This window comes from Parasteatoda tepidariorum, chromosome 2, assembly GCF_982258835.1.
Source record: "Parasteatoda tepidariorum strain Cologne lab strain chromosome 2, Ptep-v5.0, whole genome shotgun sequence".
Lineage (NCBI taxonomy): Eukaryota > Metazoa > Arthropoda > Arachnida > Araneae > Theridiidae > Parasteatoda > Parasteatoda tepidariorum.
Genome location: NC_141756.1, coordinates 99,557,221 through 99,573,640, shown reverse-complemented (window position 1 = coordinate 99,573,640; position 16,420 = coordinate 99,557,221). Strand labels below are relative to the sequence as shown.

The 16,420-nt window shown below is 32.6% G+C and overlaps 1 protein-coding gene across 4 annotated transcripts in view; it reads left to right on the top strand.

Moving 5' to 3' along the window:
- The window catches only part of LOC107440340 (ankyrin repeat and fibronectin type-III domain-containing protein 1), a 390,356-nt gene that overhangs the window by 236,419 nt on the left and 137,517 nt on the right, over positions 1–16,420 (top strand). The window contains exon 1 of one of the 4 annotated variants that reach the window (XM_087157861.1): positions 286–566. The exons of the other annotated variants lie outside the window; for them this stretch is intronic. Within the exon in view, the coding sequence (XP_087013987.1) occupies positions 335–566 (232 nt within the window). The 5' untranslated portion in view covers positions 286–334. Of the gene's footprint in view, positions 1–285; positions 567–16,420 lie in introns of those variants that run through there. 4 annotated transcript variants of the gene reach the window in all.

Sequence of the window (16,420 nt, the reverse complement as noted above, 5' to 3'; positions counted from 1 at the left end):
GCTTGCAAATTTTCCTTCCTAAACCAAAAGGCCAACCCAACAAAAGCATTTCTAATTTCAAAATCCCACGCTACCCCCCCCCCTCTTTTGTCTATTTAGCACTGAATACCTTCCCACAAGAATATTTCGTAGGTGGTTTCTCCTCCAAGCACACACACAGGTAGATTATCTAGGTCCCTCACCCATCCCCCCCCCCTCCAATACATTGCAATTCGAACAGAAAATGGGGGTCTACAAGAAACGACACGAACGCCCTCCTCTGCCCATCACCATGGCAACAGGAAGGTGGCGTGGGAGGATTCACGTCTTCAATCTGTATGGCAGTCTTCCCTGGATGGTTCTGAGGAAGGGTATGGCCACGGGCCGTCGAGATAGCAGTCCGGGCCGTTTGGGCCTGGCACTTCCTTCCATTTGGAGGAAAGTTCGTTATCGGTGGAGTCCGAATAAAGTGGACTTGGGAGCATCCACCGGTTCGTTATCAGATGCTCTTATTTATCCATGGACCTATCAGCCGCCCGATGGTAGGCCGAGAAGTTTATCTTGTCAGCTACCTGGCCCACCTTTACGTGAGCATCTTCTTTCTTATTATTATTTATTCATTGCTCTGACAGGATACCTATTAATAAACAACCATCTCTGACTGCGAGAATTTGAAAAAAGGATTGTTTTCACGTCAAGCAATTTTTTTTTTCAAAAATCAAGTAGTAGCTAAAAGAAGAAAATATTCAATAAGTTTTAAAAAAAATCATGTTTTGACAGAATTTTTTTTTTTTTTTTTGAGTCATGACAAAAAAAAAAAAAACAGACTTTAATGGATAAAGTTACACCTTTGTGACAAATCTCCTTTCATGTACAGTACGCCAATAAAATAAACCGCCTTGAATAACTTTTGGTCTAATGATCGATTCGAGGGGATAATCTCATATGCTAATTAACAAGTGCAGGTGATGTTTTAAGTTATGAAATTAGACAGAAAAACGTACTTTCTCTGAATAAACATGACTATTATTCAGCGGATTCAGATTTGAATTCAAAATTTGGATTCAAAACCCCCAAAACATAAGGGGTTGTTACAATTTGGGAAATATGGCCCCAATAGTTTGGTCAGGAGAACGGTATAAAGCTTGGTACCTGTAATGTTAATTTTACTTTTTGCGTATTACAGCATATCTCGAGAACTTTTTAAATGAATTCAAAAATGTTAGCTCACTATCATAAAATTCATTTAACCAAAGATAATTTCATATAAAAATTAACTTATAATAAATATTTGCAGACGATTTTTATTATAAGTGCAGGCGATATTTTAAGTAACGAAATCAGACACAAAAACGTACTTTCTCTGAATAAACATGCCTTTTTTTCGACGAATTCAGATATCTGACCCTCCAAAATATAAAGGGGTAGCCGCAGTTTGGGTAATATTGTGCTAATGGTTTGGGTCAAGAGAGCTGTTAAGAGCTTTGACCGCTTAAATGTTAATTTAACTTTTTGCGTTTTCCGCCATATTTCGAACACTTTTTAAGAAAATTGATAAATGTTTGCATACAGTTATAAAATTCGTTAATCCAAAGATAATTCCACGCAAAAAATAAATTTCAGTAGACATTTATTGTTTTATTTAGTAATAGTTAAAATAATTTTGAATTGTTAAGGTTCAAAATTTTTTACATCTTTTGAAGTATCTATTTTAACATGGCAAAATAAAAAAAAATTTTGTGAAATCGGTAGAATGTGAGAACTCGAATTTCTAAAAAGTGGTACATTTAAAATTTAATTTCTCAGAAACTATGTAACCGATTTCGCTTAAATTTTGCAATGTGAAATAACAAAATTTGAAATGATAATTTATTAACGAATAATTAAAGATAATTTAAAATGGTGTAAAAATTTATATGACTTACATTTCAAAAACTTTTTGACTATTATTAAATAAAATAATAAAAATAATGAATATTTACTAAAATTTTATGTTTTGCATGGAATTATCTTTGGATAAACGAATTTTGTAATTCTGTGCAAAAATTTTACAATTCGCTTAAAAATTTCTCGAGATATGGCGAAGCACGTAAAGAATAAAATTAACATTATGGAGTCCAAACTTTGGATCGCTTTCCTGACAGAACTATGAGGACCATATTTTCCAAATTGCGGCTACCCCTATGTTTCGGAGGCCAGAAATCCGAATCCGTCGGAAAAAAAACTTATGTTTATTCAGAAAAAGTGCGTTTTGTTGTCTGATTTCGTAAATTAAAATATCGTCTACACTAATTAATTAGCATATTTGAGATCACCCCAATTGAATGGAGTCGTAGAACGTGAAGATCTGATCATTAGATCAAAACTTGTTCAGAGTGGTCCTTTTTCTTAAGAACACTGTACGTAATTAATTAACTGAAATGGAATAATTTAACTACGAAGGAATAGACAATTCATTAAGAAAAAGTAAGTTTAAATAAGCCTGGGGTTAAAACATGAAATTTCAAATGCTGAAAAATATTTGTGCAAAATGGATAGTGGCTTATCCAAGCTTACGCGTTGGAGAAATAATTGTGCGGTAATAAGCTTGATATTTAAAATTAAAAAAAATTTCGCAATTTTTATGCTTCATGGTTTACACTACGTTTACCAGAACTTTTCTCTAAAATACCAATGGAAGATGATACAGAATTTCTCGGGAAAAATTCCTCCCTAGAGGTGTCCTCTTAAAAATACAGTCGAACCTGTTTTTTGTGCTGTCTTTTTTTTGTGCAATTTTTTGTGTGGTATATGGAGGTTCTGAGCCCCGATAGCTCAGTAGATAGAGCGTTCGCCTCTCAATAAAGTGAACCGGGTTTGAATCCCAGTCGATACGAATTCCGCATCCAGCTTGCACCGACCACAGTGCTGAAGTGAAATATCCTCAGTGGTAGACGGATCATGGGTTAGAGTCCGATTGCCTTTAGACTAACCATGGGAGGTTGTCGTGGTCTTGTGCTTGCGATAATTTGTACTTGCGACGAATTGTACTTACGACGTGCCCAAGATAATTTGACTCCGCGATGAATTGTGCTCACGACAAACTGTCATCAATTTAATTTAAACAACACCAATTAAAAATTACCCCAATACTTGGCTCAAGCGTCTGCGTTTAATTCTATAAGCTATATTCCAGAAACTGTATAATTCTATTAGGTTTAAATCTGTAAACAATGACTGAAATGTCTCAGAATAAACGAATATCGTTCCATTTAAATGCAGCAGGTTATCCGTGTTTTAAAGACAAGATTATGGTTGAAATCATTTCAAATCATTTCACCTGATAAATGTTGCGGTTGAGGTCACTTCCGCTGCTGGTCAGTTGTACTGCTTAACACTGGCGACTTTTTAAGACATGCGACCACTTTATTAAAATTTCAAATGATTTAAAAAAACTGTTAATAATCATAACGTTGAGCCGTAGTGCCTTAGGGGTGTGAGCGTTTACTTTCCAATGAGTTAAACCGGGTTCGAATCCCAGCGAAGGCTCGAATCAACCACAGTGCTGACATAAAATATCCTCTGTGGTTGACGGATCATAGGTTAGAGTTCCCTTGCCGTCAGGTTAACAGTAGGAGCTTTTCGTGCTTTTCCTCTCCATGTAACGCAAATGTGGGTTAGTTCAACACCTCCTAAAAGAAGGAAGGCCTCAGCACGGATCAATTAAGTAGTCCGATGCGACGAAGTTAACTGAGCAGTAGATGAAAAATAAGAAAGATGTCATTACGTTCGGAGTACTAAGCTGCGCAGTGGTTGAAAATATGAAATATGTCATTACGTTTGGACTACTAAAGGATATTTATGGTAACCCGTGCAGAGGCCTACTCTTTTCTAGGAGGTGCTGGTTAGTTCCATCAAAAAATCCTCCACGAAGGTAAATTTCTCCCAATACTTGATCCAGTAGTTTCTTTGTCTTCTGGATTGAGTTCAAAATTACAAGGCTACGGAGTTGAAAATTTGCTGTCGTAAACCCGAAAATTGGATCGGCTGTTCAACGATGATTATAGATATATGAAGATTCTAATATCGAATTGGAATATAATTGACTAAGTTATCAAAAAAACAATTGTAGGTTTTATCAACCATTTAGTTTTTTCGATTTTTGACACGTATTTCATCACTTTGCAAAACAATTGCGTCAGCCAATTACATTATATATGTATTGAATTCTCTAATCGCATAATTTAATTGTTAAACGCATAAGATAATAAATGAATAAATGAAATTTATTTTGTTACATGAATAATGTTATTCTGTACATTTATTCTGAATAAATGAAATTATTCTGTAAATAAATGAAACTTGCAATTAGAAAAATTCATTGATCGCAAATAAACATCGAAGGACATCGTGTTAGTCTTCCTGAAACGAGACTGCCGTGTCTCATTAGGTCGCTGAGTTGTTAATGAGATAGTTGGCGACTAGTCCTCACGCTTTGTTTGAACGAATAAATCGAGGAAGTTTGCTTTTTTTATTCGTTTCTAATCTGCTCAAGCGACAAGTTCGCTAAGTAAAGTGATTTCATACGAAAGAATGTTACGTGTGTTTTAAATCTAATATTAATTAAAGGCGATTTCACATTCCTGGACTGTTAAGGCAAGATTTATTTCAAAGCTTGAATAGAATTAAAATTTTTTCTATTTAGATATAAATTTTTAGGATTTTTATTTTATTTCTAGACATAATCTCTGATAAGGGCAAAGCAATGCAGGGCTAAAGAGAATAGAAGGGCTAGTTCACTCCGCTCTGACAAGGGAAACTAGGGAGGTGTGACTCGCCAATTTTGAAATAAACTAGTGGGATGTATGCCTTATGAGGAATAATTTTGGGGGGCAACATTTGTTTCGGCTCATAGAAGGTTCTGTGAGAGATAAAAAATAATTCAATGTATAGAAAAATCGGTATTTTATTACTTTAATGCAGACTATTAGTTATTGTAATTGTCTCATACTCCAATTAATTTGTAATTAATTACTTTCACGTACTATATAATGCATATTTATTGTTAAAATTGATTTTGAAAATTTTATGTATCTGCAGTTTTTCAGAAAAACCTGTTAGGTTAATTTGAAAAAAAAAAAATTGACATCAAATTTTTTTAACTTTTTTTTTCAAAAAACTTTCCAAATTAATTGGAGTATGTAATTGCAAATCAATTAATTAATTAATAATTTCTGATTAATTTATTAATTAAAAAATTAATTAATTATCCAATTAATTACAAATTAATTGGATTATGAGACAATTACAATAACTAATAGTCTGCATTGAACTAATAAAATACCGATTTTTCCATATATTGAATTATTTTTTATCTCTCACAAGACCTTCTATGGGCCGAAACGAATGTTGCCCCCTAAAATTGTTCGTCATAAGGCATACATCCCACTAGTTTATTTCAAAATTGGCGAGTCACACTTCCCTAGTTTCCCTAGTTAGAGCTGAAGCTACGGTTTCCCTCCTCATGACGTCACTGTCCACGGATCTCGGAAGATCGCAAGCAAAGATATTATGATAACTTTGCATCTTTCTCTTTGTAAAAATAAGTTAGACTTTTTCTGGTTATTAGCTTTCAAACTTTACGTAATTAACACATCATTTCCGTTCATAAACGTAGTTCAAAAAAACTTTCTTGGCCATTATATCAACAAAAAAAACCATTTTAAACTTATAAAAATGTTTTACTAGTTGGCGAAAATGACACTATAAATACTTTATTTTAAAAAGTTCAGTTTTAACTTTAATTATTAAGAAAAATGAAAACATATATCGACACTTTTTTTTATCAACATATTCTTTTATAACAATAAGTTGAGTTAAATTTAGAATCCCTGATTTTAAAATATGCCGTTAATAGCAATTTGTTCATACTTAATCATTAGGAAACATCAACCTTAAACGCTAATTACTGAAACAAAATAATAATTTGGGTTCATAATGACATTAGAAATTTTACAATTGTTTATAGATATTGAAATTTACGATGATATAATTTATAGATATTTAAATTTAAGAGAATATAATTTTTAAAAAAAATCATGAATATTTAGAATAACTGCATTAAAAAATATTTTATGAAATTAGGAGAATTCCAACTATATACTATATATTTTATTCATACTTTTTATTTACATTTTAATTTTCTTTGACTTTATCCATTTTTTAATTTTTTTCACCTGCCTTTCTTTTTGAAGTAACGAGGCGGTTTCTATTTAGATAATGAATTTTTACAAAAGTTCTTAACGACAGAATAAACGTATTGCTGTTTTATATTAACTGTGTCATTTCGAAATCCACTCTTTACATAGTTGTTCATTTACTTTAGAGAACACGCGGAAAATTATATTTTCTCCTTTTGTTTTTCTATCAAATTTTTTTCAAGTTGCAATCGCGTAAACTGGCGTTTCGATAACAGTTTTAAATTCTTGTTAATTCACTGCAAAAACTGAGGAAAGTCATTACAGAAAATAACAAATGTCTTAGAATATCTCGCAAAAAGAAATGCTCCAATATTAGTTAGAGCTAGTAAGGCCGAAAGCTGAGTTCTTAAAGTAAAAGTGCGAGCTTTACGCCAAAGTGACGTCACTAGAGAAAAATGGAGGATTGGCGAGGCGAGAGCTACTTCAAAGGAGTGAACCAGCCCTTCTATTCTCTTTAGCCCTGAAAGCAATGAGGAAGGTAATTTCCTTAGAAACTAATACTACGATGTTGAACTAAATAGCAGACAGTGGTTCGTTCTTAATCTACGTCACACTAGAGCTGCACAATGGGCTACTGGCGACAGTCTGGGAAACATCCTTGAGGATGATCCGATGACATGCCATCACAATTTTGATCCTCTACGCAAGGGATGGGTCCAATGATTTGGTAACCCGGCGACCTGCGCGTGAAGTCGAACCCTTTACGGTAGAACAGTTTAACGAGGACCGATACCACGCACCCTCGGTCCCTACGCAGGATCACCCACCCGCTTACTGACCACAGCCAATGATGTACGATCAGCCCTCTGAGGGGGAGCAAACGGTGGGGGTTTCACAGCTCTCAATGACTCTACGCAATATTTTTTTACGCGGTCCCTATCTATCGCATAAAAATAATAATTTTTAATTGTGCTGCGAAAACTGTTTTTTATAGCTATCCGTGAACTTTTGTGCTGATTTCTTATGCAGACCCTATCAACCACACAAAAAAAAATTTAGTGTACAGTAAATGTCCGCTATAACAACAAAACACTATATAGCAATTGGAATGGTCGTTATAAACAAATTTAATCTCAAATTAGAAATACAATTGAACCTCACTAACGGGAAACTGCTTAACATGAAACACCTGTTTGGTCCCCGTGAGTCGACAATCAATTATTATTATATTTGCATGAGAACCGCGATGGCTCAGGGGATAGAGCGTTTGCCTTCCGATAAGGTGAACCGGGTTCGAACCCCGGCAATGGCTGGTAGATACGTATTCCGACAACAGTGCTGCTGTGAAATATTCTCAGTGGTAGACGGATCATGGGTTAGAGTAGCTTTGCCATGAGGCTAACCGTGGGAGGTTCCCGCGGTCTTCCTCTCCTTGTAACGCAAATGCGGGTTAGTTCCATCAAAATTCCTCCACGAAGGTAAATTACTCCCAATACTTGATCCAGGAGTTTCGTTGTCTTCTGGATTGGGTTCAAAATGACGAGGCTACGGAGCTGAACATTAGTAAATGTAAACCCAAAAATCGGGTCGACTGTTCAACAACGGTTGTAATATTATAATTATAATGTTTGACGTGAAATTTTCAAGCTGATTATCGCTTAACGTGAAAAGAAACTGTACACAGCACAAATAATAAGCACGTGAATAAAATCCTAATCATACATTTTGAGGAATGCTATCCCTATCTTTGTTAGAAGTAACAGATGGACAAATAAATAAAATAGTTAAAATAAAATAGTTTAATAAAGTAATTACAACTTTCATGCTTATTTTAATTTGTTTGGTTCATAATAGTATTGTTTGCATATATTAATGAATTACATAACATGCATTAATAGTACGCAATAAATTGTTTTCGTGATGTATCGGATAAGACGAAATTCGGTTAATTTAAAATTATAGTCCCGCCGATTTCGGGTTAACGAGGTTAGACTGTAGTATTATAAAATTCACATTTCCCTCTGATAAACCGTTTAAAATACATATCTGGAGTAGATTGCTTTTGACTACAGTTTTCAAAACGCGCGAAAATAAATGAAAATTAAAATAAAGAGCAAAATATTTAGACTTCATCCTGAATAACGATTTTTGTCAAGAAAGGGAAGTATTATAGATCAATAAAAAACTCGCTCTTTTAAAGTGTGCAGAAAGAAGCTTAAAAAGGCCAGAATTTTCTTTTGTAAGGAGTAGGATAATACTGCCCACGCATAACTCTTTAAAAATAAGAATGAAAGGATTTTTCTATTTTAATATCAGAAATGGATAAAATATATCTTTCATTTTGTACTTTTTTTTACTTGAAATGTATAAAAATGTTTACTTCCTCAAGAAAAATGTCTAAATAGTGGGAGGCTAGAATTTTCAAGATTTTCAAGAACATACTGTTTTTTTTACCTTTAAAAAGTCGCAATAGCTCGCAAGGCTGAGCAAGCTTTTTGCAAAATATTTTATTGAGTGGTACACCGTTATAACTAAAGCTTGCAGAATTTTTGGTATTCTTCTCAGCATTTTGCAAGCTTTATCTTTATATTAGCTTTCGAATCATACACTAGTAGCGGTGTGAAAAATGACTTTAAATCAAATTTATAAGAGACAGAATAATACATTAGTTACCACTGTAAAAAATTTTATGGAACAAGGTACAATGATGGAAAAAGGACTGAATTTTTTCTTAATTTTTTTTTAACAAAACAACTATAGAGGGAGGGAGCATTCTGCAGCTAGACTCAAAAATGCGTTACTAGAAAAGACGGCTCATGTGTTCTTCAAAGTCTATAATTCTTTTTTTTTTATTAATGAACCAATTTTCCTAATTTTGGCATCATTTGAAAGAAAATAATGAATTATATAATTAAAAATTAAAATTTAAGAACTATATACATTTAGATAATTTTAGAAAAATTTTCAGGAGGAATTTTGCACCCGTTTTGCACCGACCACAGTGCTGACATAAAATATCCTCAGAGGTAGACGGATCATGGGTTAGAGTTCCCTTTCCGACAGGCTAACCGTGGGAGATTCTCGTGGTCTTCCTCTCCATGTAACGCAAATGCAAGTTTGCTTCATCAAAAAGTCCTCAAGAAGGCAATTTTCTCTCAATATTTTATACAAGAGTTCCCTGGTCTTCTGGATTGGGTTCAAAATAACAAGGGTATAGAGCTGAATAGCAGTAGTCGTGAACCCAAAAAATTGTGTCTGCTGTTCAACGACGGTTATAAAATAATATAAAATCTCATAACATGGAATTTAAAAAAATGCTCCTGAAAGTGGGTACTAATTCTTTAGAGATTTCGAACGCTTGTTGACACCTGGTTTTGAACTAATTTTATTATTTTCAAGTTCTCACGTTTGACTGTTATACTAGAAAAAAAAAAGTTACTTCTTTTTCTTATGTCTGTAAGTTCGGTTTGTGCGCTTAACGTTGTCTGAATATTTCCTTTTGCAAATTTTAAACATTTCGAATTCGAATACTATTTCAACAAGACATTTTCGAATACTATTTCGGAAGTCAAAATATAGGAATATGAATTTCACTTATTTTAATCGACATTTTTTTTTACACTCTGGAATTTTTGAGATTTCATAACTGATCTTTGAGACCTTCATTGAGATTATTCATAAACTACGTTCACAAATCATTGATTTTACTCTCTAAAATCCATCCCTTTTGGATTCAACGAATGTAAAATTATGGTTATATTGGATGAAAATACCAAGCGCTATTTTCAGATGTGTCCTTCAGGAGAAACCTTACACTATCTACCCTTTCGGGTGATTTATTTCTCTACAAAATAAATTCCATGAATCGCATTAAATTCGGTACAAAATATGCAAATACAGGGTGATTTCGTTATTAAAACCCTTAATATGTATTTTTAGAGTCCTTATTAAATATGACAACAAAAAAGCATACAGATGCAGTTAATATTTAAACAAAGCAGGAACAAAAACGCCATCGAAATCAAGCTAATCAATAAGGAAAGAAGAATTAAAAACATCATAGCCTGTCCTGTGACCGGAGAAAGAGACTACTATGACAGTTTCATAAGTCAATCAAACTGATTTTTGATGTTTTGCAGTCCCGCTTTCCTTACTAGTGTTTGATTACGTTTTTAATTTTATCTGGCTTTAACGTTAATTTTCGACTTTTTTTCTGAATTCACGTTTAGGAAATATTTTAAAGATATATAAAAGTCTGGAAATGCAAAACATTCTTATAAAATGCCTCCTTAGCCTTGTAATTTCGAGGAATATATTCGAAATATTTCGAGGAATTCGCCTACGTGGAAAACTTTTTGAGGGGACTAACCCACTTTTGCTTTACATGGAGAGGAAAACCACTCATGGTTAACCTGATGGGAAGGCGGCTATGCCAGAGAACCCCCTTATGGCACTCCAACATAAGTATAGAAAAAGGGACTTCAATGAACCTAGATATTCAGGTGAATCACTCAAATAAATCATGAATTTTTATACACTGAAAAAAAAATTTCAAAATGCAAACAAATTGTTGTGACATAATGAAGTGAGAAAGTTATTAAGCTCTAAATTTGCTAGCATTTCAATATTTTGAAGAAAAAAATAGACCTTGAATTGAGAGCTGTATAGCCTCATCTGCCTCTGCCCAACGAATAAATGTAGAAAACAGGTTAATACATCCGCAATCCCAATTATAATAAGACGTAAGTATACTATCTAAACTCTGATTCTTATGACACGAATTGAAATTTTACGAATGACACATAAGTAAACCTATTCCAGTTTCTATAAAAAATAAAAAGGAAAATATTTCACAAAAAGTCGTAATTGATTTTGTGGCGTGACGTTTTTATTTTTTGACAAGCGGAAGAAAAGAAAGTAATGAAACACAGAAACCTAATTACGGATAATAAGCGGTTATTTGAGAACTAAAAAAAAATGTCTTTATAAGAGTAAATTATGTAACTAAAGGCCTTTCTTTAGAACAAAAAAAGATGTTTCCGGAAAATGACTTCATCTTTCGAAGGGAAGATTCCTGCCAGGTATCATCTATAAACGCACCTTATTTTTATTATCGTCTGTGAGTTCTTAAATCTGGAAGCAGCTTGAATTGCATGTTTAAGAAATAATTCCATATTTTATGAGTATTGTTATTTTATTAAAAGAATAAACTTATGAATCTAAAGAATGTGTTATCGTCTTTCTGCATAAATCGAGCCGTGATACCTCATGGGATAGAGCGTTCGCCTGCCAATCAGGTGAACAGGGTTCGAATCCCAGCGATGGCTGATCGATACGAATTTCACATCCCACTTGCACTTACCTCAGTGCTGACGTTTAATATCCTCAGTGGTAGACGGATCATGGATTAAAGTCCCCTTGCCGTCAAACTAACCGCGAGAGGTTTTCGTGGTTTTCTCCTCCATGCAACGCAAATTCTATCAGAAAAGTCCTCCACGAAGGCAACATTTGTACCGATACTTGATCCAGGTGTCCCCTTGTCTTCTGGATTGGGTTCAAAATAACAAGGCAACGGCGTTGAACATTGATAGTCGTAAATCGAAATTGGGTCGGCTGTTCAACGACTGTTGTAAAATGTAAAATATTTGGCGCAAATCATTTGGTACAAATTAATATCTTTTTTTAAGATTTTAAAATTAACCATTCACCGACAAGGTGGCCACGGGTAGCATAAATTCGTAATAGTGGTTGTAAATTATTGGTAGTAAATTTGCATAGTAGAAATTTCCCCTTTATCGTTCTGAGTTCCGAAAGATAAGGATTTACGAATTAGTTGTTGTCGTAGAAAATTAAGACGAGGGGTGAGACTGTTCTTATTTTCCAGTGGCGCCATCTATGGCCAAGAATTCGACTTCTACCACACCCATTCATCACACCTGTTTATAGGGAGAACCCCTTTATTCATCCACTGATCGTAATTTTGAACTGAACCAGAGAACAATCAATGTCTATTTCAGTACCCCCAGAGGTTTAATTAAATTAGGGGAACATAGAGAACTTTATGATCCGACAGATTTAATGAGCACCAGTTACCATTTACTACACAGGAAGTCTTCAGCCAGCTGGATTCGTACTCCCGTCCTTCCGAATGTGAGTCCATCGCCCTGCCAACCAGGCTATTCCTGCCTATGAATTAGTTATATTACATCAGTAACCTATTCTATTTCCTATAAAATAAAATAGACTCGGTAACAAAAAAGAAAATACTGCAAAAAGACACCGACTGAAAAGTTATATCTAGCCATCTCGGGACTTTTCCCCATAATGATTATGCTTAGTGTAAATAAGTGAGAAAAAGTAGGCACGTTATTCCTCGTTTACTTGTTAAATTTTTATTGAATACTAAAGAGACGTGTTTTTGCTCTTGTAAACACGCATTTCGAGTCGTGTCCAGATTTAAAAACTTCACTGACTATGTATATTTATATTAGTGTTAGAATAACCATTTATAAATTAATATTCACATTCGAATTTGTAGAATATATTTTACAAGTAAAATTAACAGGTAATTTTACAAGTTATTTAAATAAACTACAAATATTGTCTTCAGTGCATTGAAAAATATAATAAATATGCTGTCATTCGTTCCCTTTAACCATTAAGACGTACTTAGTTTGTAAATATTCGCTCTCTAGAATAAAAGTCAATCAAGGCGAACTTTTTTTTTCACTTTTAAACCAGGAAATGTTTGTAAACTGACTCAGATCTTATTGTTAAAACACTCTTAAGATAGGACAAAATGCCATGCCATAAACCTGACTATTGAATTAGCCTACCACATACAAACAATTAACATTTAACTTTATCCTCTCATATATTTATTCTATAAGAGATTCGACAAAACGATTTTTAAAAACCTTTTTCGATAAACTTTTTTTTTTTTTTGTTGAGACGAATGATATAAATGTCAACTTTACAATGGCCCTTGAAAAGAACGGAATCTATATTGACTGTATCGTTTAAGCTGCACTTTTAAGAAATCCCTAGCAACGTTTGTTATTGGAAGATGTCATTTTCAATTTTGTTCACTTCGAAGCAATTTTCTGTATTGAAGTTGAATTTTTGTCTGTGAAATCTAAACTCATTCGGCTCATTACGTACTTGTAAGTGATGCTTTGCGCATGCTCACGTAAATTGAATTTGCCCTAGATCAGTTTGAGATATGAAATTCTTCGCTCGGAATGTCCTAAGGACGTTTTGTTTACATTTTATAGATTTAGAAGTATTCTTTTAGATTATGCTTTAGAAATGAGAAAGTCCAGGTGTAGATCCTCAAGCAAGGTTTTAAATGATATTCTTCTAAGAAACCGCTGTAGACGAGTGGTTACAGCCAATTATCATTTATCCATATCAAAGTGATCACTAAGGCTCGGATTTTGATGACATTTGCATTTTTTGCAATTTTTGGACATTTTTTGTCCTTTAGAGCATTTTTTTAGATTTATAGGGCATTTTTCATTAAATTTGTTGGCTTATTTTGCATTTTAAAACATTTTTTAAATTTTTTGTTAGTTTTCTCCAATTCTTATTATTTTTTTATCATTTTTTATTATTACACTGGCTTCCAAACAGTGAAGAAAATCTCTAGGATATTAACAGGTGAAGCAACATCTTTTCAATTGAAGAAGAATTGTCAGTAAGTGAGACCGGTCTTTTTCAAGTACGCACCAATAACATCAGTAAACGTTGAAAGAAGCTTCTCCAGGTATAAAAATTTACTTTCAGACAAAGGACGCTCGTTTACATTTCAAAATATCAAAAAAAAATTTAATAATCCAATGTAATTCTGATATTTAGTAATATTATGAGATGGAAGTTGTTATATTCATTAAAGTTTCTATACAAAATGAAAATGTTTTGGAGTCAATCTATTTTCCTTTTTTTTTTGCTATTTTAGGATATAAAACATATTTTTCAAACCTTAATGAACGTAGAACAAGTATTGCATTGCTTTATATTTTTTGAAATGGCTCATAATAATTTTAAAGAGTAAAACATTGTTTTAGTTCAATATTTTTACTTTATTTAAATCATGTCATAAGGCATTTTTAGCGCAATTTTTGCATTTTTAAGGGCATTTTTCGCACTTTTTAAGGGCATTTTTTGCACTTTTTAAGGGGCATTTTTTTGCACTTTTTAAGGGCATTTTTTTGCACTTTTTAGGGGCATTTTTTGCACTTTTTAAGGGCATTGATGGGGATTTTTTAGGTCATCAAAATCCGGGCTCTAGTGATCACCCACCACCTTACTGACCGCAGCCAGTGATACTTGACTTCGGTGTTCTACTGGGAATCGTAAGGACTGGTGACCGTTGAAATGCAGTTATGGACCTAAAAAATTTGACATTTTGAATAAGTCATTTTTATTTGTTTGCTTAACTTGAGTTTTTTTTTTAATTCCAAATTGTTTGGAAGTTATCGCAACTTCAAGCTATTTTATTCTCGATTGTTTCTTTAAATTTTGATGAGTTATCCATTTTGCGGAAATTTATCTCTCACGAGATCTTAGTTTTATAAACTCGCACTTGAGTTGTTGCCAAAAGCAAAAGAAAAGTCAAGAGAGAGGTTAGATATTGTTATAAATCTTCACATTTATACTAAGATTTTGTTTTAAATTTGATGAAGATCGATAAAAACCGTTTCTTATTCGAACTATCGATGACGTGTAAAAAATTTTCTTCTTGTTGAGTCACGAAACTCGTATTCCTTAGGTTAATTATTTTTCAAGTACAGGTGATTATTTCTAAAATTTAGGTAACCATTTAATTTGTTATAATTAACATATTGACAAAAAGTTCATACATAAAACTGCATTAAATGTAGTTTTATGTAGATATTCCTATAAATATTCACATTTATACTAAGGTTTTGTTACAAAAAATAATTTGATAAAGATCGATAAAAACCATTTCTTATTTGAACTGTGACTAACGTGTAAAACTACTTCTCCTTTATTTCTACTTGTTGACTCACACAATTAGTATTCCTTAGGTTAACTATTTTTCAAGTACAGGTGATTATTTCTAAAATTTAGGTAACCATTTAATTTGTTATAATTAACATATTGACAAAAAGTTCATACATAAAACTGCATTAAATGTAGTTTTATGTAGATATTCCTATAAATATTCACATTTATACTAAGGTTTTGTTACAAAAAATAATTTGATAAAGATCGATAAAAACCATTTCTTATTTGAACTGTGACTAACGTGTAAAACTACTTCTCCTTTATTTCTACTTGTTGACTCACACAATTAGTATTCCTTAGGTTAACTATTTTTCAAGTACAGGTGATTATTTCTAAAATTTAGGTAACCATTTAATTTGTTATAATTAACATATTGACAAAAAGTTCATACATAAAACTGCATTAAATGTAGTTTTATGTAGATATTCCTATAAATATTCACATTTATACTAAGGTTTTGTTACAAAAAATAATTTGATAAAGATCGATAAAAACCATTTCTTATTTGAACTGTGACTAACGTGTAAAACTACTTCTCCTTTATTTCTACTTGTTGACTCACACAATTAGTATTCCTTAGGTTAACTATTTTTCAAGTACAGGTGATTATTTCTAAAATTTAGGTAACCGTTTAATTTGTTACAATTAACATAACGTGTTATAATTAACATAACATTTGTTATAATTAACATGCTACAATTAACAAGAAAAAAAGAATGATGAATGAGAAACAATGAAGGGGGGCGATTAGTTTAGAAATAAAGAAAAGGAAATTGTTATCACTAGGTAACGTTTTATATCTGTAGCTACGCGCATTTTTTGAAAATTTTACGACTTAATAATGGCCGGAAATCAATATACTTTTTGAGCCTGCAAAAATAATAACAGAGAGAAAGACATTGTATCCATAAGATTCATTGTATCTAAAAATATATAAATTTGTTTTTCACGTTACAGGTGAAAAGAGTATGAGAGATTGATAGTTTAAATGTCAAAATTCTTTATTTGAAAGCATTTCTTACAGTGTGTTTCAAAATATGTTCATATAAAACTTATCTTCTATAGTTAGTTTTGATCACACATTGCCTTTCTTTCACTGATTTTTCTTTTTTTTTCGGTTAGAAATTTTTTTTCCTTTGTTGTGGATACAGTCAGTCCCTCTCGAACTGATCTCCCGCCTGAATTTAAATCTTTTTCTCGAAGAAATTTAATTTTGAACATAATGTTAAGAT